We start from the raw sequence: 20,830 nt of genomic DNA on the forward strand, positions 1-20,830 counted from the left end.
CAGGAGTTCAGTGTGTGTGCGTGGGAAAGAGTTCGTCATGAACTTCTGCGCGCTCTACAGATCATTCTGGTGGAGAATTCCAACATCTGGTCAACATCAGTCTAACCTGTGGACAGAAATGATTTTTAATACCATGCTTAGAACAGACGTTTTTTACAAAGATAATTGTGTGTTATTTATTTATTTATTTATTTATTTATGTGTTTATTTATGCATATATGTTCTCCAATGTTCTATTTGACATAATAAAAAGCGATTTCATTTTAAATCTGTGTTCTGAGTGTGTTTTAACAACTTATCTAAAACATATCATAGAAACATCTTTATACTTACACATAAATCTTAGTACTTAGATTAACATCAGATTCAAGCTGTAATCATTGGATTTAGCTCTTTAATGTCTCTAACCACGCATGTCCTCCTACAATTCAGACACTTAGATAGCTCAATCACTCTGAAGTAAAAATATGGAAAAACAAAGCACATCTCCATTGATTCTGGGTGGCACATCTGTCTAACTGCACAGCAACGAAGAAATTAAAAGATCAGTTCTAACTGTAAGAAGAAGAGAACATCAAAAAATGTTCATTTTTAAAGTTCTGTGCAGGACGTAAAATAAGCTATTTGTATTACTTCATATACGTTTTTATTAATACTTTATTCATGTATATAAGTAAATATATTAATTTGAACTGAAACACATTACAATTATTTGAAATTAATTAAGTTTTTTTTCCAAAATGGCATTTCGTTATTATTCCTAGAAAATCTGCACTTGTGAATTGTGTATGTTGACTAATTGAAATAAATTATTTAACTGAATAATGGGCCTCAACAAGAAGGTGTATTATGTTTTTTGTGTGTTTCCCTCAAATGAAGGCAGGGTGTCCAGGTGAGGAGAGAACATGAAGATTAGAAGTCCAAAAACAGACACATTTTAATCTCATTCAGAATCTGTTCACATTAGAATAGTTTTTAAAGACATTGTTTTATACTATATAATGCATTGTTAGAGTGCATTGTCATTATTACGTCACTTATTACGATATCTCTGGAGCAACTTTCCCTTTTGACTTCACTTGAGTTCACGGTAATTCCCTGCCTCTGAAGAATGAACCGTTTCACGTTCAGCCAGTAGAAATCGAAGGAGATTCACTGATGCCAGTGAATGAAGAACCAGCCACAACTCATGTCATTTTCCAACGTTAGTATTATCGAGAACTGATAGAACGTCGTCATTAAAAGTGGAGCCAAAATACAGTGAAAAAAGTGTTTGCTTACTGTATATGATTCAACTAATGAAGTACAAGAGTGATGTTGTTTTTGATCATTGGTGGGTGATTTCATTTTCATAATAAAATAAATATAAACATGAATTAATAACATACAACATACATGCAACATACAATACCAATATTCCGTATTTGGTTATAGTTAAATATTTTATTAACAGTTAAGTAAAGTAACATTTTCCAAAAAAGGATTTTATATATTTTTTTCTATTTTCCACCTGAACAATATGCAAGCAAATAGATAATCAATAATGCATGGTTGTATATTTGCAGAAACATGATGCATGATGCAAAGAAATGCATGGGTTCAAGTAAGAACCAAGTAACAACCTTCAATAACCATTGTTGCTTAATCTTCATATTCCCTCTCCATTTGAACATCCTGTCTTCCGTTGTATGATAACACAGCAACCTTAAAAACTTCTTCTTGTTTAGGCCCTTCTCTCAATATACAAATTTAATGACGCATAACAGCACACAATTAAAAGTCAAGCAAGTTACAATTTATGAGTATATTTTTACAATTTATGAGTATTTACATTTTATTCAAAAGTTATCTAAAAGTGTACTTGAATTTGAACAACATGACAATTATGTCTTAATACAAAGTTGGCTTAATTTTATCCTCCTATTTAAAATACTCCAACTAAACCAGTGTTCATACAAGGGCGTCAGCATCATCTGGACTCATCCTCTGGATCTAGTGATTGTTGTGCAGTTAGGTTGTTGTGCTACCTACAAGCCATGGGACTGTATACATTTTCATGTGTCTTAAGTTTAGGTGGTCATGAGTGATTAGACGTACTTAACATCAGCATCTACTGATTACAGTTTGGATCTGATTTTGGCCTGCCATCTATTTTTCACTAGAGTAGACAAGACAAAACACATTATTGTGCCACAAAAACAGCCGTTATAAGCATTGTTTGAAGAAGCTTTTCTGTCCCAGGAATAGATTATTATCTATATATGTTGCTGGTGTTCTCCACGCACTCACAAATATCAAAAACACACAACGGAAATACAGCATTTTTACCAAAGTGCTGTAAAATCTTGAAGATTTAACTTTGCAGACTTCCTTCCAAGCACGAACATGTGAAGAAGATCTGAGCTGTCTGAACACAACAGTTTAGAGTCGTTGGACTGCAGAGCCCAGGTGGGCAATCTTATTTCAAACCTGGCCTCCAAACATTGGGAAGGAAATGGACCAGCCAATCAGAGGACAAAGAGGGACAATAACTAATTGACCACAATAGAGGACAGAATCTAATCTAAACTGCGTAAGATCAGTCTCCCTTCAGCCCTTTTATCCATCTTCATGCCATGCTATTGAGCAAGTTGTGGGTTGTTATCACGAGCCTCCACTAAATCTGATTTTATGGCCATTGACCAGACCTGGGCAGTGCAGAGAAGAGTGTGGATCCATTTGAATTTATCAATATCTACTTTTAGAAGGAAGAAATATGCTCAAGCTGTCAGTGTTGCATCATGGTTTAAAGATGTGTGACATCATCACTTTCATGTCTTGTATTACTTGCATTACTCGTACATTTTGGCCTTGGTAACTCCCTTTGTTTCTTAGGAATGACTGGTTTGATTTTACTGAATGGGGCCACAACGTCTTATGGTTATCTGGTGGAAAGTGAAAGAGATTCACTGGTGCCACCAAGGGAGACCACAGACTGCAATTTCCACTTTTAGTTTGAGGACTTTCCAGCACTTCCAGCTCAAACTTTATATTAGACGTTTGTAAATAATATGTATATTATAGTTCTTGTGCAATATAGTCTGTGTATTGCTTGTATTCTGTATACTGTAAACATGGGATGTAGAATACTGTCTGTAAATTATATATACATTTTCTATATAATGTTTAAATGAAAGATAACTCTTTACGTGTCAGCATACTCGACCAATAAAGCTGATTCAGATTCTGATTAGCAACAGAAACAGAAGTCAGGGAATTAAGTAAATGGATGATTTTGGTTGTGACATTTCTAATAAAACAAATACAGACTAGAACACTAAATGCAGTGTAATAAAAACATGTAATGTCTTCATAACATATCTTCATATTAAACAGTTATTGGCATTATTTAATGATAGATTAAACTGTATTGATGACCTAAAGAACTAAAAATGTGAGATTAGAGAATTAAACTTATTTTCTCTGACAGTTTGAAGTACACATCACTTCAGATCAATATTCAGACTGTTACAAACTATTTTACTTTTTCCCAGAACTTTACAACCCCCTCACTGTGTCCCAGAACTTTACAACCCCCCTTAATGTGTCTAATGACTTTACAACCCCCTTACTGTGTCCAAGAACTTAACTGGTCAAAAAAGCAGTAACCAACATAATTTTTTTACCCCCTTACAGTGTCCCAGAACTTTACAATCCCCTTATTGTTTCCCAGAACTTTACAAACCTTTATACTGTGCCCAGGAACTCCATGCTTTAAATGTATTTTTGCACAATTAAACTTTAAAAACAAACAGTAAAACATAGATTATGCTTTTGTTGACTTACTTTTAAGGATTTAACGGAAAAAAAGAATTTTTGCTGATCAAAAAAATGCTTTTTTGACAGATTGAAGGTTTTCAAAAAAACTAAACAAAAATTTATTAAGGACTGAGAGTTAATGACTCAAATGTGTAAAAGTAATTTTAGCAATATTACTTTTCTTTCAGAAACATACTTGAGTGGGAGAAAAGTATTATACTTTGAAAATAGGTTTTACCTCCCTCTAGCCCCAATTTGACAAGAATCAAGTCAAGTCAAGTCAAGTGTTGCAGATCTGATGTCTATGAACAGCATTCATTGAGATGCATTGAGTGGCCATTGAGATGCTAAGTAATATAAGGCTATTCGTGTCTTTCTGGTATAACAGTCTACTTGTGTACACAATCTAACAAAATAAAAAATGAAGGAAAAAAGAGACAGTTTATGTTCTTTAAGTTTTATTTTTTAAATTTATTTTATTTTATCAATATGATAAACATTTTTGTCATTTTTTATCTCAAAAGAGTCAGAGAGCAATAACAAACTTGTAAAAAACTAAAGTTCAACAAAACAACCTGTTTTGTAAAGCATTACAATCCAATACAAAATAAATACATACAATAAATAGTTTTTAAATAAATTAAATAAATAAATAAACAAAGCAACAAAATACTAATGTAAAATGATCACAAAGAGCAACAACAGTAACAATACTGCTAGATTAAGCATTATGAAAAGGTCAGACAAACATCAAAAAGACACTGACATTCACACAAATAAAGGCATGATAATAATGAAACATAAATGGCAATAAAAATGGTGCAGATTTATGATGTAAACTTTTTTTTACATTTTTAATTTGCATTTTAACACATTGGTCCATTATGTCTTTGAGCCCCTCCGCAATCTCTACACATGGCCAGCAATGATGCCCATCCTTGTTAGGTGTAACAGCACTGCTCTCCTGATTTTCTCCCAAGATTCACGACTGTAATTCTGCCAATGAAACATATAAACAAAACACAGATGTTAAGTATCTCAACTTTGCTTTCAAGTAAAATAATTTAACAGTATATATCATCACTCACTTCTAAATTAACGAAAAAATCACTAATTACTGAGAACTGGATCTACTACATTTGCTGGAAAGACTCTTGTTTTTACTGAAATGTGTTTAATATATTCATCCAAGTAAATATGCATAATATGTTTATATCCAAAATACTACAACAGGTTGAAAGATGGTCACTGTAGGTGGAAGTTCTAAAAAATTAAACAATATATTTATAAGCTATCCGCTCCTCTAATTAGTGCATTCAGCTAGTTTAGGGTGGACCCAGTGAGATGCTCTGGAGCAGACAGACACTACACAGCACTGGGCTACAGAACAGTTAAACTGTGTTCTCTTAAGTAATGGAGCTCCATCGAGTACAAGTGGGATGAGCTGAAGTGCATAAGCAATTCGCAGCACTACTCCAGCATCTAGATTAAAGCTTTAAAAAAGTTCAGGTCTACACTTGAACATACAGTGTATTTTCTTCTCTTTCCTTCTCTTTCCTAGTTTGCATCATCACCTCTTTACACAATAAATCACCAAATAAAAGCACTTACGTTCTTTCTGAGCATTTGCCTCAGCTCCCTGAAGTGTCTTCGGACTTTAAGTGGCCTTCTTCTTGTGTTCGGGTAGGCTGCTGCCTGTTGGAGATAAGGGAATTAACATTAAAGTTACATCAGATCACATCATTTCAGTGGAAGTTTTGTCATGTTGTGATCTTAATAAGGTACAGGAGCAGCCTAATTTGGCTGCAACATAAACAAATTCATCACATGACTGCTAAATTCACTTTGTGGGTATATATTAAAGTATATATATTAAAGCACATGCATAATTAAAGAACACTTACACAGCTTTCAAGTTCTTTCAGCTGCCGGGTTTGGAGAATGTTCAGAAAATTATCCAACGCCCCAGTGTCCCATCTCGCTGCGGCATAGTCATCATCGAAGAGCTTGACAATCTGCTCTGTGACCTCAGCCATTAACCTCAGCTGGTCTGCATCCTGTAGGCACATGATATATTTTGTGAATATGATATATATTGTAAGATCAAAGAAACATGCAGTTTACTCAAAGTGGCTTTCTTTCAATGCATTGCTACCATAGGATTACCATCAGTAGTAATATATATATATATATATATTATAATAAGTTATATATATATGTTATTATAAGTTAACAGTTTGTAATATTGCAGATTACCGTGACATTTTCCATTTTCTTGTAAATCCTCTCTGGAAAGGGTACAATCTCTGAAGAAAACTTTCCTCCCTAAAAAAGACACATAAAAATGGTTATACAATACGTCTTTTTAATCAGGTACATATTCAACTTACTTAAAAGCATATGTCTGCTCTACACCTACTGAACAAGGGCCAATGTTCTTACAGTCCCAATCAGAATTAACTGTCCAGGTGAACTTGTAGTACCACAACAGAAACATTTGAATAACATATATATTTGGACCTAGTACCAAAAAAGCTGAATAGCACTTTCAGCATTTCCTAACTTGTGCTTTATTATGTTGTTGTTATCACCATTCTGAAAGAAACATCTTAAGATAAAAATGCCAAGCTCAAGGTTCAAGTTCTAGCAACCAATGTCAAACTCAAGGGTTCCCAAAACCACACATTGTGCACATTTTTAAACTTGTTGGAGTAAAGAATGCTTAAAATATCAAACATAATATTACTACTACCTGTCTAATACTGAGTAGGTCCCCCATGTGCTGCCAGATCTGACCATTCAAAGCATTGAGAGAACCCCTGGTCAAATTCCATTGACGTCATAAGACCACTACCTTACACAGTGCTAACCTCAAGATGATTTCGTTTGTTATAGTCTTAAAAACGAAGAAGCTGGATGGTTCTTTGAGTGATGCCATAGAAGAACCACTTTTGGTTCCATAACGAACCATGTTTGTAATGGAGATGTGTGTAGGGTGTGTAGAACCTTTCAACTGGTAAAAAAGTTTTTATCTCAGGTGAAGCTTCTTTAAACCCTTAAAAATCAAAAAACAGCTCGATTTATCTAAATTGTTACGTCAGTCTAATTCCATCTGATCCAAAATATGGATTATTACCATGCAAGGAGGAACACATTACTAGAAGCTTTGCTCCATCCCTTTAAAAATAAAAGTAACAGCTGGTAAAGGCCATATATCGCCATGACAAAATTGCTTTCAACAGTACTCCAACTACCATCACACCATAATTCTGCCAATTGAACACTGTGCTGCAAATGCCACCTAATGTTGATAGTAAGATGCCAACTGTCTCCACGCTGTCTGAATATGGAACATGAGCAGCTACTGTTCACGTCTGCAATTAAATTAACCTCAAGGACTCTCCCCAAAAACTACCACACGACTGTCAATCAACATGTTAAGCAGAAACTTTTTTATTTGCATTACTCACCATTTGTCTCAGCAGTGAGAGAGCCTCCCCATTGACAATTCCATACTGGCTGGTCATCCACTTGCAGTCGTAGCCATGGCTTTGAGCACTGCAAAAGACCAAGACAAGGTAAGTCCACATTTGCACATCGTTCATCTTCTTTGAGCTCATGCTCTTCTTCGCTAGAGACTTTTTGGAGCGACATGTTGCTGTGCTCTGGATTTATGCGAGAGTATGGAAAGGGAAAACGAAGTAAGGAGAAAATTCCCACTGTAGTTTTTGCTTTCACTTTCCGTAAGGATCTCACAACTCGTTTTCTTCAGTTATTCGGACCAGTCACACTAAACTGACGCCGTGGACTACAGTATTACGCACAGCAATATGTAAAATCAAAAAAAGCAATTATATTATGTGAGTATTCAGTACTTATATGCAGTATATACACGTGAATCTACTCTATACAGTATAACCACGTGGGCAATTCTGTTTGAGCATTTAAAGCGAACGAGACTTTTAAATATGCTTTAAGAAAACATGAACTGGAGCTCAATCGACAGCACTCGGTTTAACATGTAGGCTTACCTGATATCCGTATGCCATAGGTTATTAGATATATTACGTGCTTTGTCGTTTGCGTTTTGAATAGAAAGCGAAAGCAAGGTGGAGTGACGTAATGCACTGATGCAATGTTATGATTTCTCAACAGCAGCACTCATCACTTTCTCTCTCTCTCTTTCTCTCTCTCTCTCTCTCTCTCTCTATATATATATATATATATATATATATATACAAATGTTTGTGGACACCCCTTCAAATGAATGCATTCAGCTACTTATAGCTGAATACCAAGATATATTGATAACAAGACAACAATATAGAAATAAAACCCCTACAAAAAGTGGTGGTTATACATCACTGTGTTCATAAAAACACATCCAAAGCTCTCCTCATGGAAGTCTAATATTAATTTATAGTTATAGTGAAATATCACAGTTGTTCTTTACATTGTGTCTAAAGTTCCCAATGAATAAATCAGTAGAAATTAAATAAATATGTTACATTGGCCTTTACTGAAGGTAAAGATAAAGGTAAAGGTGATCTTGCCATTGTGGAGATACAAGCAAGATTGGCACTGGGCACGGACACTTTCTTCTGACAGTGCTTTCTATACAGATTATACAAGCAGTGTGTGCGCAATTAAACATGTGTCAGCCAACTTTTAAAGTCAATACTATGATCATGCTGTCAACTGGAACAGCATTAGACCGTTTGCCAGGCACTACCTATGCAATGCATTACTGTGTACGATTACATCAACTGAATGAGCTCAATTTTGTCTTTCAGTTCTGCTTTTGGTAATAAGTGCATTGATGTAGGCTACTATTTTATTAATGTGAACATTCCCCATCATTTTCTGTTTATAATGAAATGCCTCAGATTGGAAAGGGTTATAGGAGAAAGGCATTTTGAGGGCTTACGTTAATTCACATTACATACAGAGCTTGTTCTGTGATTGCTTGTCTTTCTCAGGCTGTAGCCTGTTGGGCCTTCATAGAAGCCACAGTGACGCTTTGATACATTACGTAAAACACTTGAATGAAACGGTTAACAGTTGGACCAGTTGGACCAGTTGCAGAGGTTATTATGATTGTCTTCAGATCATCAACTGACAAATATTTGTTTAAGATGTGTGTCCTAAAGCTACCCCAAGATAAACCTTGCAGCCAAGGTGCATTGTATATATATATATATATATATATATATATATATATATAAAATATGGTAAACAATACTAAATATATAAGTGAAAAGTCACAGTGAGAATATCAGCAATTTTTAAGTGACAGTAAGAGTTGTGTATAAAGTAATATGTGGAAGGTACATTGCAGCATTGATGATTGTGTACACAGTCGATTAATGTTCCCTTAAAAACTCAATGGATAGTTCTTTAGCAATTTAAAAAAATTTTGGAAATGTTTACTGCACACGAAACCCACAAGCCCAGTAGATGGCGCTGCAACTCTATCCACAAAGCTCAGAGACGAGTTGACACATGCTTCAAAATAAAAGTCCCAACGGGGTTCTTTGGAGGGTGCCACTGTTGGATCATTAAACCCCCGACGGATGGGTGTTTACTATATATTTACTTGTAAATGACATGTAGGCGTGAATGAACCTTTTACAGTTTGAGGAACCACTACATGGCGTGAAGGTTCCAGGAATGATCTACACTTACTATGTTAAAGTTATTCTAACTTTTGAAGCGTCCATACTGCAAACTCTCAAGTAACACAGGGACCCAAAATGGTTCTTCTATGGCTTTCGTGATTGCTGAATTCAAGATCAAGATCTACTGAAAAAAAGGTCGTTGTTTACTCAGACCTCCTGGAAATTCACCTTTCTTCAGTATTCACTTTTTCATCAGACGACCTTTTTTAAACTAATCCAGCTAATACAGAACGTCTGGAGATGTTAGTTAGAGTAATAAAGTGTGGTGGGACACTTTGGAAGAAGGGCCGATGATCACTGTTGTTGCAGGTCACTATTGCCAGGTAGAGTTCTTCCTAAGAGAGGTGGGATATTAAGCCGCTCATCTGCACGTCCTACTGCAGTTGGACTTGATGGTCAGGAATCTTACCAATATCTGCTACATATATTTAAAGATGCCTAATTTACTGATTTTATTATTGTTTACATAACTCAAAGTTGGCATGTTTTTGTGTAAACAACCCAAAACCCAATTTTACCTTATTTGAGAACTAAGAATATTTTAAAGCTCTGAAAAAACAATTTACTCTCACACATCTCCATTACAAACATGGTTCTTTAAGGAACCAAAAGTGGTTCTTCTGTTGTATGGCCCAAATAATCATGTGAATAAATTTTTTAATAATGTAGGTGTGGTGGTCTCATGTACATGTATAATTCAAATAAATAGCACCATAAACTGCTAGAAATTAGAATTTAGGCATTTATTATATTTTCACATAAACAGTTCAGAACCATATGAATGTAACAGAGAATAGAAAAATAAATAAATCTAATAAATACATAAATTAATTACATAAATTACATATTACATTACATTACATAAATAACACAATTTAAGTAAGCTCATATCCCAAATCATTTTAAACACAAAATAAAAACAAAACATATAATTTTATACAATCTGAATATCTTAAATAAGTTAATTATTCTTAATTCATCTGCAATAAATAGCAACGTATATTAATACGCGTAAAGACAACTAAATGCTTTATAAAAATATAAAAACTAATATTTAGTCTGCAATAAATATCACAATAGAAGCTGAATAACTGACGTAGACAATTTCATTTTTTACAAAGAAGAGCTTGTGATCCTTCATGAAATTAAGAGGTTGTAAGAGATCTATTTTAAAGGCTGGGGTCCTGTTTAGTCTTGGTGGCCAGGATGTCGAGTCTGCTTAGATGTTGAAGCACCATTCCAGCCACGTCTTTCCAGCCATTCGCGCTATACTCCTGCAATAATAAAAGGTTGTAGAAACATGTCGCATTGAATAGATATTATATCTATTTTGAGATATTATATCTTATTATGAGTGCCCAAGAGATACGTTTAATCAAGTGTGTTTACGAGGGAAAATCATCACACTACACTACCCTGGAGCCCTCCAGGACCGAGTATGTATACTATTGCCCTAGAGTGCAGCAATAACATCAATATTATTATTATTATTATTATTATTATTATTATTATAACGATAATAACAATAAGAATTAGTCGAATTATAAAAAGTGAAAAGTTATGACGTTATGAATTATGATTTTTTTTATTTCTATTTTTCTAAGAAATGAACTTTAAATATTTTTAAATATTGCAGGATAAAACATTAAATGTGGCCTATTTTACGTAACTTTTCTACGTTACGTAAATACTGAATATGTTCAATTAAGAAACATGCAGGAACATATATTTTTAATTAGTCATGTTAATAATAAAACCAAACATATTGTAGTTTTGCTAACTTGCTATTAAAGGTTCAATTCATTAAGATATCAGTCAGAGCACCCATTTTCAGGCTGTCTGGAACTGATCTAGTACAACGTTCATTGTTTGAATGCTCACCGTGTGTTTAAGGTGGGAAATTAGACTTTTGAAGTGCATTTCCATCTTCTTCGTGATCTTCTTGTTCACTTCACTGACGACTATTTTTGTTTCCTATAGAAGAAACCATAAAAGTTAGAATCCTTTGAGGGACCCTTTCCATCTGCCACTGTATCCCTTGACTGTAGTGACTTACACATCTCTCCAGCTCCGCAATCTGACGATGGATGTCGAGAATGAAAGTCTGCAGCTTCTGTTGGTCGCAGTCTGCCTTCTCGTATTTGCCATGATAGAGCCTCATCACGTTTTTCAGAGTGCGCAGGATAAACACTATGTGGTCCTTGGCCTGGAAAGAAGTCATGCGGATTGGCATAAATAATGATCCTCAGTATCTTCATGTAGTTGTGCTTTACTAATCAAAGCTATTGTTTAGGTTATCTTTGCGATATCAGGGATTCAGTGTTTAAAGATTCTTCAAAATCAGGTACGTAAAATGACGTAACATTCTGATGTAAATGTTAAGCGTATTAAAAACTGAACTCACTATTATTTAAATGTATATTTAATAATTATATTGAATAATATTTATATTGTAATAATATTTAATAAATATTATTTTAAACAAAAAAAATGATTTATAATTATTACAAAATTCTGATTTTTACGGGGTACATTTTTCTGTCCCACTTTACCAGGAGCATCTTGTTACACCAGTATAGCATATGTTATAGCATATTGCCACATATATTACATATTATAATAGCATATACTATTACACATGGTCACATTAGATCATTTCTAAAATCAAATACCTATATATTACGTTATCAATCAGTATACCAGCAAATACAATAGGTTGATTTGACGTGTTGTTTCTGACAGCAGGGCACCTTTAAGAACACGGCTAATAAACACGTGCTTCCTTGTAGCCCTTTCCTTACCTGTAGCTGATTGACCTGGTTATAGAGCTTGTTTGGGAACTCCAGAGTAAGATTTGCGTGATGATGATGCGTGGTAGCTCTGCACTGAAATTCAAATTAAATACAAATGTCACCATCCACGTCAAAAAGCAACAAATCTACTGTAGGTCATTCTCTAAAACATGGTGTTCGTTGCCTATAGGTGTTCCAATGCACTAAGTAGCAATGACTGCAGCAATGGCAGACAGGTCGTATTCTTTTATAGTGTCGTACTCACCGCTTGCTTCAGATTCCCAATGGACCTGTTGCTTAAATCGTGGAAACTGCTCTTCATCCACGTGCATCCATTCACTGTGTTCCAGCAGCAGAACATCAGAAAAAAACAGGTTTTTATGGCTTCCATTTCTTAGTACCAAAAAACAGCAAACTAATAAAGAAATACGACTGGAGTCAACAGGAATAATAAAGAATGAAGAATGATCAGGTGTCCAAGGTGTTCGTTCACTTTATGGCTCAGTGTGGAGCACCTGCATTTAAACCAGGTTAGATTGAAAAGCGAAAGTTGTGAGTCACGTTCATCTAGCTTTGTATTTCGATTGAATGTCAGGTTTGCTCTTTCGTAGAAAAATTCACTGGGAAAAATCCCACTTTTCACTTCTTTTTAATCACTTTCCAGATGCTGCTTCATCTGTGACGTTATTTTAGCAACGTAGAAACAAGAAATCATATGTAAAGGCCTATTTGGGGCCCATGAGCGATTTAGTGTCCCCTATTCCCCCACCCCAAGCACACTATTTTGCCTGGAAGACATGAAAACTTGAAGAACGCATTGGACGCAATAAAACAAAAGATTTATCCCAATGTTACGATCAGAAAATTAACTTTAATATGTACTCCAATGAAAATACTTAAGTAGACACGTCTTTGTGTCCAGTTATGGACCATACCCTTTTATAACGCAACCTTTATAACAAAACGTAATTTTATAATATCATTTTATAATATATGGATATATATATGTGTGTACTTTTAATTAGTTTTGACCACCTGTATGGCTTTTATTCACTCCTGATTTGTCTGATTCTTTTTCTGATTCTGTTTACCGTGTGTAGACACACGTCCCGACTTTTTATGGAATTTGAAATAACTTACTTTTTAGGTGAATTAATTTCCTGAATGACTTTTACTGATTCATTTTCATTTCTTGCTGAAACTGCGTTTCGTTTCGACCAAAATCTACGTATGTAAACACACGTCCCGAATGTACCTCCTTATATATCTAAAAGCAGCACTGGATCTGAACCGCAACTAATTAAACGATTCAAGTTCAATGTACAATATTTATTACGTTCATCTACATTATTAGGTATTTCTCTTTCCAGTTGACCCCCTGTTGGTAGGTCTTACCTGGTGAGGCGCAGCGAGGAGAGGAGAGGCAGAAGAGGCACAGAGGAGTGAAGTAGCCCATCGCTTTCGCTTCTCTTAGTGAGCAGTGTGGCTAGGTTCGCTAAAAACTCATGTCCCTTCCACCCCCAGGAACGAAAGACTGACTGGACTATTAGCAGTATCAGCAGATAATAAAATATTCAGGCTTAAATTCAGCGTTTCAGAGCTTAGCCCCCACAGCACTTCTCCTTTTGTGTTCCCAGAACAGGATTTACAACTGAAATCCATTTTTTATTTAAACAATGTCTGATCTTCTTCTTTCGAAGCTGCTTTGGTTCAGCAGCTCTAGGAAAGCATGTTCCCAGGAGAACATAAGGAGAGGTATGCAGTGTTGGCACGGTTGGTGTCTGTGTTCAGTGTACACTAAGACCGCCATAGTTTGACTATTCACACATAAATGTTCCCTGTGCAAATGTTCATTATAAAGCTGCTTATCTGAGCAGTAAGTGTTTATGTCCTCAGTAAAACACTGATATTACTACTACTACTCATACAACTAAGGAAACAAGGAAACTAAAATACAGCACAACTGCCAATACGCATTAGAGCTATTTTCTTCAGTGCATACTTTTTGGCACTATTGGGAAAAGCCCTTTTTAACTCTTCATTGCATAATCAGTGCATTTATGTTTTGGATGATACTTGTGGGGTTTTCGGCAGGCGTGCATTCCAGGATATAATAATACATTTTAATTTACCATGGTCCTTTTATTTCTTTCATTTGCAATTGTGGGCAATCTCTCCAGACCGCCCATCCTTTACCAAAATGTCCAAACTTAAAATTCCACATTTATATGTGTATTTTTTTTTTAAATATCTATCTACTGTAGTTCCTTAAATAGTGCGGACATGAGTAGACATACTTACTGCCCTCTAAGATTTCTTCCTTTTAAAAAACTTTAGAGGAGAAGTAAAAACCGTATAAATATAACAATAAATAAAATATAAATAATACATCATTTAAATCTGTCAGTGGTTACATTGCATCTACATTTCATGATGAATGATCCCATTGAATTGCTCTAATATGATATTATCATTATTTTTATTATCATTATTGATGTTGTTTTTGTATATTGTTATTGCTATATATTATTGCTGAACACACTCATTTGTGGACATATTTATTTCTGATCACATTTACATCACTATTAAATCATTCCTAAATAAGTAGCATTATGCAGCAAAATTAAATAGTAGAAAAACACATGATCATGATTATCAGCACAATCTGAGTGAATTACTGCATAACATACTTATAAGACACATCAAAACATTGAAGGTAAGCCATTACTATTTATAATCGTATAAATCAGACACAAGAATGTAGTCAGCGTTTGCATTTGCATTTGATATGTCTTGGTTGTCTTCTTGATTTGGTGGATACACACATTCTGCGCATGACTGTCAGAATGACGTGGCGCACGCTCTCCCATGCGCATTCACTGAAATCCTGCAGAGAGCAAACGAATAAAAAAGGTCAACAGCGTGAACAACAGCCAGTGAATTACTATTTACTATTCAGGGGTCCTTCAGTTGCTATCATACTGTATCAGGGCGTCCTAGAGAAATTTTTACCTTCTCTTCCAGAAATTGGTCCAACGTGGTCCAGAAAGTTCTCCACTTCTCCACCTCCTCACCACCACCAGCAGCAGCAGCAGCAGCCTGGAACTAAAGGAGACGTACAGAATAGAGTGAACCCCGTGTTTATAAATCAGATGCTGGGATATCCTAAACTAGCTGGTTTATGTGGTGGACTTACACATTGGCTCTGCTGGCCCAGTAGGTCTTGCAAATGCTGTAGCTCCTGACGTTTCCATCTGGCGGCGTTTGAGTTTTTCTGGAAGAGCTCGGAAGCGAATCGAAAGAGGGTTTTCATCTCCAACGTCCGATTCGTCTGCCCACGGAAACACAAGAACAAGGACATGCATGAGTGAATCAAACTGGCGTGACTGGCGAAGTAGTTGAATGGTAGAAGATGGTGATAGGGAATCACTGGAGATATAACAACCTGTGCCAGAATGGACTGACCAAAACAAGAGGAATAGCATGGACCAAGCTTCCAGTCTTCGCAACAAAATAAGCTTAAAGTAAAAGTAAGAGTATTTCTCTCCTATTTTTGGAATTTTTTAGGCAAATTATGATGTTATATATCTACACATCTACGGCACTTTTCTTTCCCACAATTTAATGTGGTTTCAAATAAAAAAAAGTGCTGCATCAGCACAATTGCTTTCTTAAAGGCCAATAGTATATATACGAAGTGTATTAATGGAGTACGTTGTATTTCTTTGATGCCATTTATTATGTGAATATGTAAATTTCATAATTGTAATAGTATTTTGCATTATAAGTTATAAGCACGTGTAGTAATATTGCTTTTTTTTCATATATGCTGTATTATGTACATATTATATATAATATTTGTATATATATATATATATATATATATATATATATATATATATATATATATATATATATACATCAGATCCATAGCATCAGATCCTTTAAGTCCTGTAAGTTGTGAGATGCGGCCTCCATGGATCACTTGCTGTCTAATACCTAACAACCCTAGATGCCACTGTAGATGAAGATAATTAATGTTTTCACTTCATCTATCAGTGGTACTAATATTATGGCTGACCGGTGTTTACCGTGGCTGTCACGCAAAAACGTATTTAATTGAAGTCTACATGACATGTATTATTTTGTTATTTCAGAGCATTTCTTGGTTTCTTGGTTTCTTGAACCCTTGTAAGAATCTATACGTATTACATAGATTTACGTGTAAAGTTTACTTTAGCAACCGTTACATGTTTAACGTAAAAACGACAAATGTGCCTGCCTTTGAGCTGTTTCGTTTGCCCGGACAAGCTTACAGCACCAACCCTAGGAAAAACTGAAATTACGACCACAACCGGAGCATTAAACGTTTTAGCCACCGCGCGCATTAACATCGTTATGATTTCACCATAACGGACACGCATGGAAACGCACTTCAGTAGTAATGGCACCGAAAGAGAGGGACAACTGACATACAGTATTTTACACTGATAGAATATATATTAAAAGTTAATTCCACAGGAAATGTCGCGCACGTGGCAGGGGGTTTTCCTTTTCTGCCCCACCTACCTCGCTGGGGGTCTTGGGTATGATCACCTTCAAGCTCTCCGCTTCGCTCAAGCACTTCCTTGGGTTCAGTTCCCCCTGGAACAAGATCAACATCACAATGTATTATTGCAGTACACACATACATACATTTATATTGCCTATTATACATTGAATTGCAACGAAAAGTGTATTAATGCGTTAAAGGTTTAAATGTATTGGGCTGTGAAAGGACCCAGCCTGTTAACCAAATACACCAATATAAATGAACCAGTATGAATTGTCACGCTTCTCCACGCTGATATTAAATGACACTAAACCTGGTCACGCTCAGAACGAATCTGTTAATGTTCTTAGTTGTTCTGACAGATCTTACCAGCCCACAGAGTTTCTGGACGATTTCAGACATTTGATTGTGCATCCTTTCCTCAGTGCATTTTGCGCATGCAAATACATAAGGGTTTAGCAAAACGAGGCCCAGCAAATAGCCCACACTGGCCATGTCTGCTCTTCTCACCAAGGTCGAGAAATACAGAAGTGAGCTCGTGGCAAGGACTATATAAGACTAAAAGGCCAGAAGAAGCTGTGTGATTTGCATGCCGCTACCCACCGGGAACCCCGTCCCTGATGGAGTCGGAAATTCTGGGATGAGAAAATGAAAGAAGGTCTAAAAGCATGTTAATTGGTGCGTGTTGAGCTGGGTGTCTAAAACTGAATATGCAATATGCATAACGTGTCTACCTACATCACTGTCACATGATAGCATAATGATGAAATGACATCATTGTAATAATTCAGGACATTCTGAATTACTGACTGACAAACAGTCTTGAATCACAAGGAAGCGACGTGCAAAAATGATAATAGTGAGTTAAGCTGCCTGTGTTTCTCGTTGTGTGTCCTGCTGTGTATAGGCTAAGCATTTATTTGTGTGTGTTTGTTGTGCTAAGAAAGTGTGTGGATGTAAGAACTTCCCCCGGCTTTTACAGCCCACTGCACTTTCCACTTTCAAACGCAAGTGAAAGATGCTAGACAAACAGCAAAAGCAGTGATGAAATTCGAGTGAATTAGAATTCTCTTAACGTGTGTGTGTGTGTGTGTGTGTAAACTCTGACTTGACGATGTGTGTATTCAAATATTTTTGAAACGCATTAAACGCATTTAAAATAAAATTATAATTTTAATTATTATTTACTATTACTTATATTACTTATTTGGGCTCGATGGTTTAGCTGGTCTGTCAGCAGTATTACCAAGCTTGTTGACCAGCATGGACAGCATGATCACACTAGTCCACCAGTACTAGTCAAACAGTATGACCAGCTTGATAACCTGTTTGGTCAAGTTGGTTATACTGGTGGACCTGTTCGATTATGATGATCTTGGTGGTCATGCTGGTCAACAAGCTTGGTAATACTGGACCAGCTAACCCATCGAAATATAATGAAACCATATGTTATGCTTGTCTGCTGGTCAAGAGCTAAGCTGCTCACGCAGTTCAACCAGCTGCCCTACCTTGACCTTGACCTGGTCCTGATTTTTCAGCCTGTTCAGGAGTCATTTTGGGCAGTGTTGTTCTAATTACTGGTGTAATTGTGTATTTAGTAGTAGTTGATCTATGACCCTAATGACGAAATGAAGATGACTTCACGGTGGCTACGGTTGTGTTACACTTTCGAGTATGATGACGTAATGTAACTCACATAAACAACTCACCTTAGCCGTGCATTCCCATGCATGTGTTGAATCATCATTGAAGAATTCGAAGGTGATAAGGTGAGCATGTGTTGTTACAGTGTGTGGCTAGATAGTGAAAGTGCGACGTTTTCACTTTCGACTAAATGGGTGATGTAACGTAACTCACTACATAAACAATGCAGTTAAATGTTACAGTGTGACAGTATAAACATTTAGTCATCGTCGAGACATTTATGACGACGTGGAGCTAAGTCTTGCCTCATCATTACTAGGACTGATTGGCCTGATGTCGTGGGGGCCTGGATCTTGAAAGTGAAGGGGTTTTCCCTTTTGACTGGACTGACCAGCGTATGAAGCTTAAGTCCTAAACAATGTGACGTATATTCAGTCTTACGTCAGGCCTTTATAACGAAAGGCAGCTACACGTACTCGCAATTTTTCATGGACGAATGGACCTTAATGACCTTTTATACGCTGGACATTAACCTACACTCTCAATCTTTAGGCTGGCAAAAATGTTGGGATTTATCTGCAAAGTAGACATGATTGAGCCTAGCCTCTTATAAATAAAGGTTTTTCATAAGGTTCTGAGTTTTGAGTGATGCCATGGAAAAGCACTTTTGGTTGATTAAAGAACCATGTTTAATATGTGTGTCTATAAAGGTTCTTCACACCCACACCATCTCTGTTACAAACATGGTTCTTCTATGATATTACTAAAAGGATCCCGTGAAGCACATTTCTTTTTAGATGAACTTTACTGACCATGATGGACGTTTGGACTTCGGACATGGGTGGTGTTGCTCTTCAAAAATCAATACACATAAGCAAAGAAAGGCTGGCTACGCAGTTCAGTATATGGGTCTTATGGAGTTTCATACACACGTGCACACAGGGCCAATTAAAGTAAGCCAGGTTTTAATTTAAAGCTCCATTAGTGGATCCATTAAATTCATTAATTACTTTCTGAACGTAACGCCAAGATCAATGTATGCCATTTAACGTCGCCACCGATAGGGGTCAGCAGTGTTCCTTAAGCTGCAAATGGACCGAGCAGACCCACAGAGCATACCTATATAACAACGCTGCAGGCTAGAACACCAGGAGGCGGAGCGGGACACCCGTCAATCATTTTCGCCTGTAGCCACTCGCCTTCGCCGTTCTCCAAAAAGTAGGCGGTGCCTGAGTTTGAAAAAAACGGTTGAAAAGTGTGTTATTTAATAGTAGATAAAGTAGATAAAGTAGATAAAGTAGTTCTTATATATTATAGTAACATTTGACTACCAACCTGTGGATTTTCCAAACTGCTGTGTTGACAGTCAAAGTATTTTTTAATGCCTTGTTTAAGCAATCTCGAGGGAAATTATACATTTTATAAGTTGATTTCATGGCAACCTACTCAAATGAAGGCCTGCTGTCCAATGTGTAAGGGCGTTATGGTTGCGAAGTTTTTTAACCAAGAACCCACCAACATATTTATTTATTTATTTGGCATGTTTTTCATTTGGCAGACTCTTCTTTGCATTGGCATTATGTTAAATTAAGCTGCTAAATAGTACTTAAATAGTGGCAGTTTGTCCCTGTAAAGGATATAACAAGATCTATGTGTTACATCTATGTGTAATTTGACCAGGGGTGCCTAAACTCATATTTTTTGCATAAGAATATTTATATATTATTCTACAGTCACAAGGTTGGAAGATCAAAGCCCACCATGATCTGATCTACAAACTTTACCACCTATATACCACCTATATTTACATATATATATATATATATATATATAGCCTCACAACTTTCAGGACTTAAATGATCTGCTTCCAAGATATTGGTGTTGCTAACGTAAGGGGGATCTACACAAAATTAGGCAGGTAGTTTTAATGTAATGGCTTATATCCCATGTAGGGGTCTCAGCATTCTCAGAAACATTTCACTTTATACTATAAAGCCTGCATTTTAAAGACGTTTAAAACTATTTCACAGGCATGTTCAAGTCAAATTCATTGGAGGTTGACTGTCAAACTAATGCAACACAGATACTTATGTCTAGAAATAGGAACTCTGCATCTCCAAAATGGTAACTTTATTATAAAAAAATATTCTTTTTAATTTTAATCTAAAGTAACACAATTGGTTTCAAAGACACATTAGACTGTTTCCCTTGGTTCATTCGTCATGAAAATCTTACAAAATGTGAAGACCAGCTGATGTTGAAAAAAATTATTTATTTTCAAATTTGAATCCATACACACGAAAGCACTGGCCTTCACTAGAGAGAGAGCTCCGGGTGAGGATGTGTGAATCCTGGTCAGGAAATGA

General features: G+C 35.9%; 1 protein-coding gene across 2 annotated transcripts; it reads right to left on the reverse strand.

The window, feature by feature from the left end:
- Positions 1–4,543: 4,543 nt before the first annotated feature.
- On the reverse strand, positions 4,544–7,912 carry ifnphi1 (interferon phi 1). 2 transcript variants are annotated; one of them, XM_072675187.1, is made up of 6 exons: positions 7,830–7,912; positions 7,269–7,356; positions 6,055–6,123; positions 5,703–5,855; positions 5,410–5,493; positions 4,544–4,794 (listed from the first exon to the last, which is right to left on the reverse strand). In XM_072675187.1, exons 2-6 carry the CDS (start codon positions 7,323–7,325, stop codon positions 4,708–4,710), a joined length of 450 nt encoding a protein of 149 aa, XP_072531288.1. In that variant the 5' UTR covers positions 7,326–7,356; positions 7,830–7,912; the 3' UTR covers positions 4,544–4,707. The 2 variants fall into 2 exon arrangements, with proteins under 2 accessions (XP_072531288.1, XP_072531287.1); XM_072675186.1 differs by lacking the exon at positions 7,830–7,912 and having other exon boundaries at positions 7,269–7,419.
- Between the last annotated feature and the right edge of the window lie 12,918 nt (positions 7,913–20,830).

The sequence above is a fragment of the Salminus brasiliensis genome, chromosome 3 (assembly GCF_030463535.1).
Source record: "Salminus brasiliensis chromosome 3, fSalBra1.hap2, whole genome shotgun sequence".
In the NCBI taxonomy this organism is placed as follows: Eukaryota; Metazoa; Chordata; class Actinopteri; order Characiformes; family Bryconidae; genus Salminus; species Salminus brasiliensis.

What these genes read in the sequence shown, in the direction of transcription:
- ifnphi1 (XM_072675186.1), bottom strand. Translation starts at nt 7,418, where the DNA reads ATGAGCTCAAAGAAGATGAACGATGTGCAAATGTGGACTTACCTTGTC. An exon ending in TGAAAGAACTTGAAAGCTGT is followed by an intron (nt 5,494 to 5,702) that starts GTAAGTGTTCTT and finishes TATCTCCAACAG; the next exon opens with GCAGCAGCCTACCCGAACAC. An exon ending in GGCAAATGCTCAGAAAGAAC is followed by an intron (nt 4,795 to 5,409) that starts GTAAGTGCTTTT and finishes TTTCATTGGCAG; the next exon opens with AATTACAGTCGTGAATCTTG.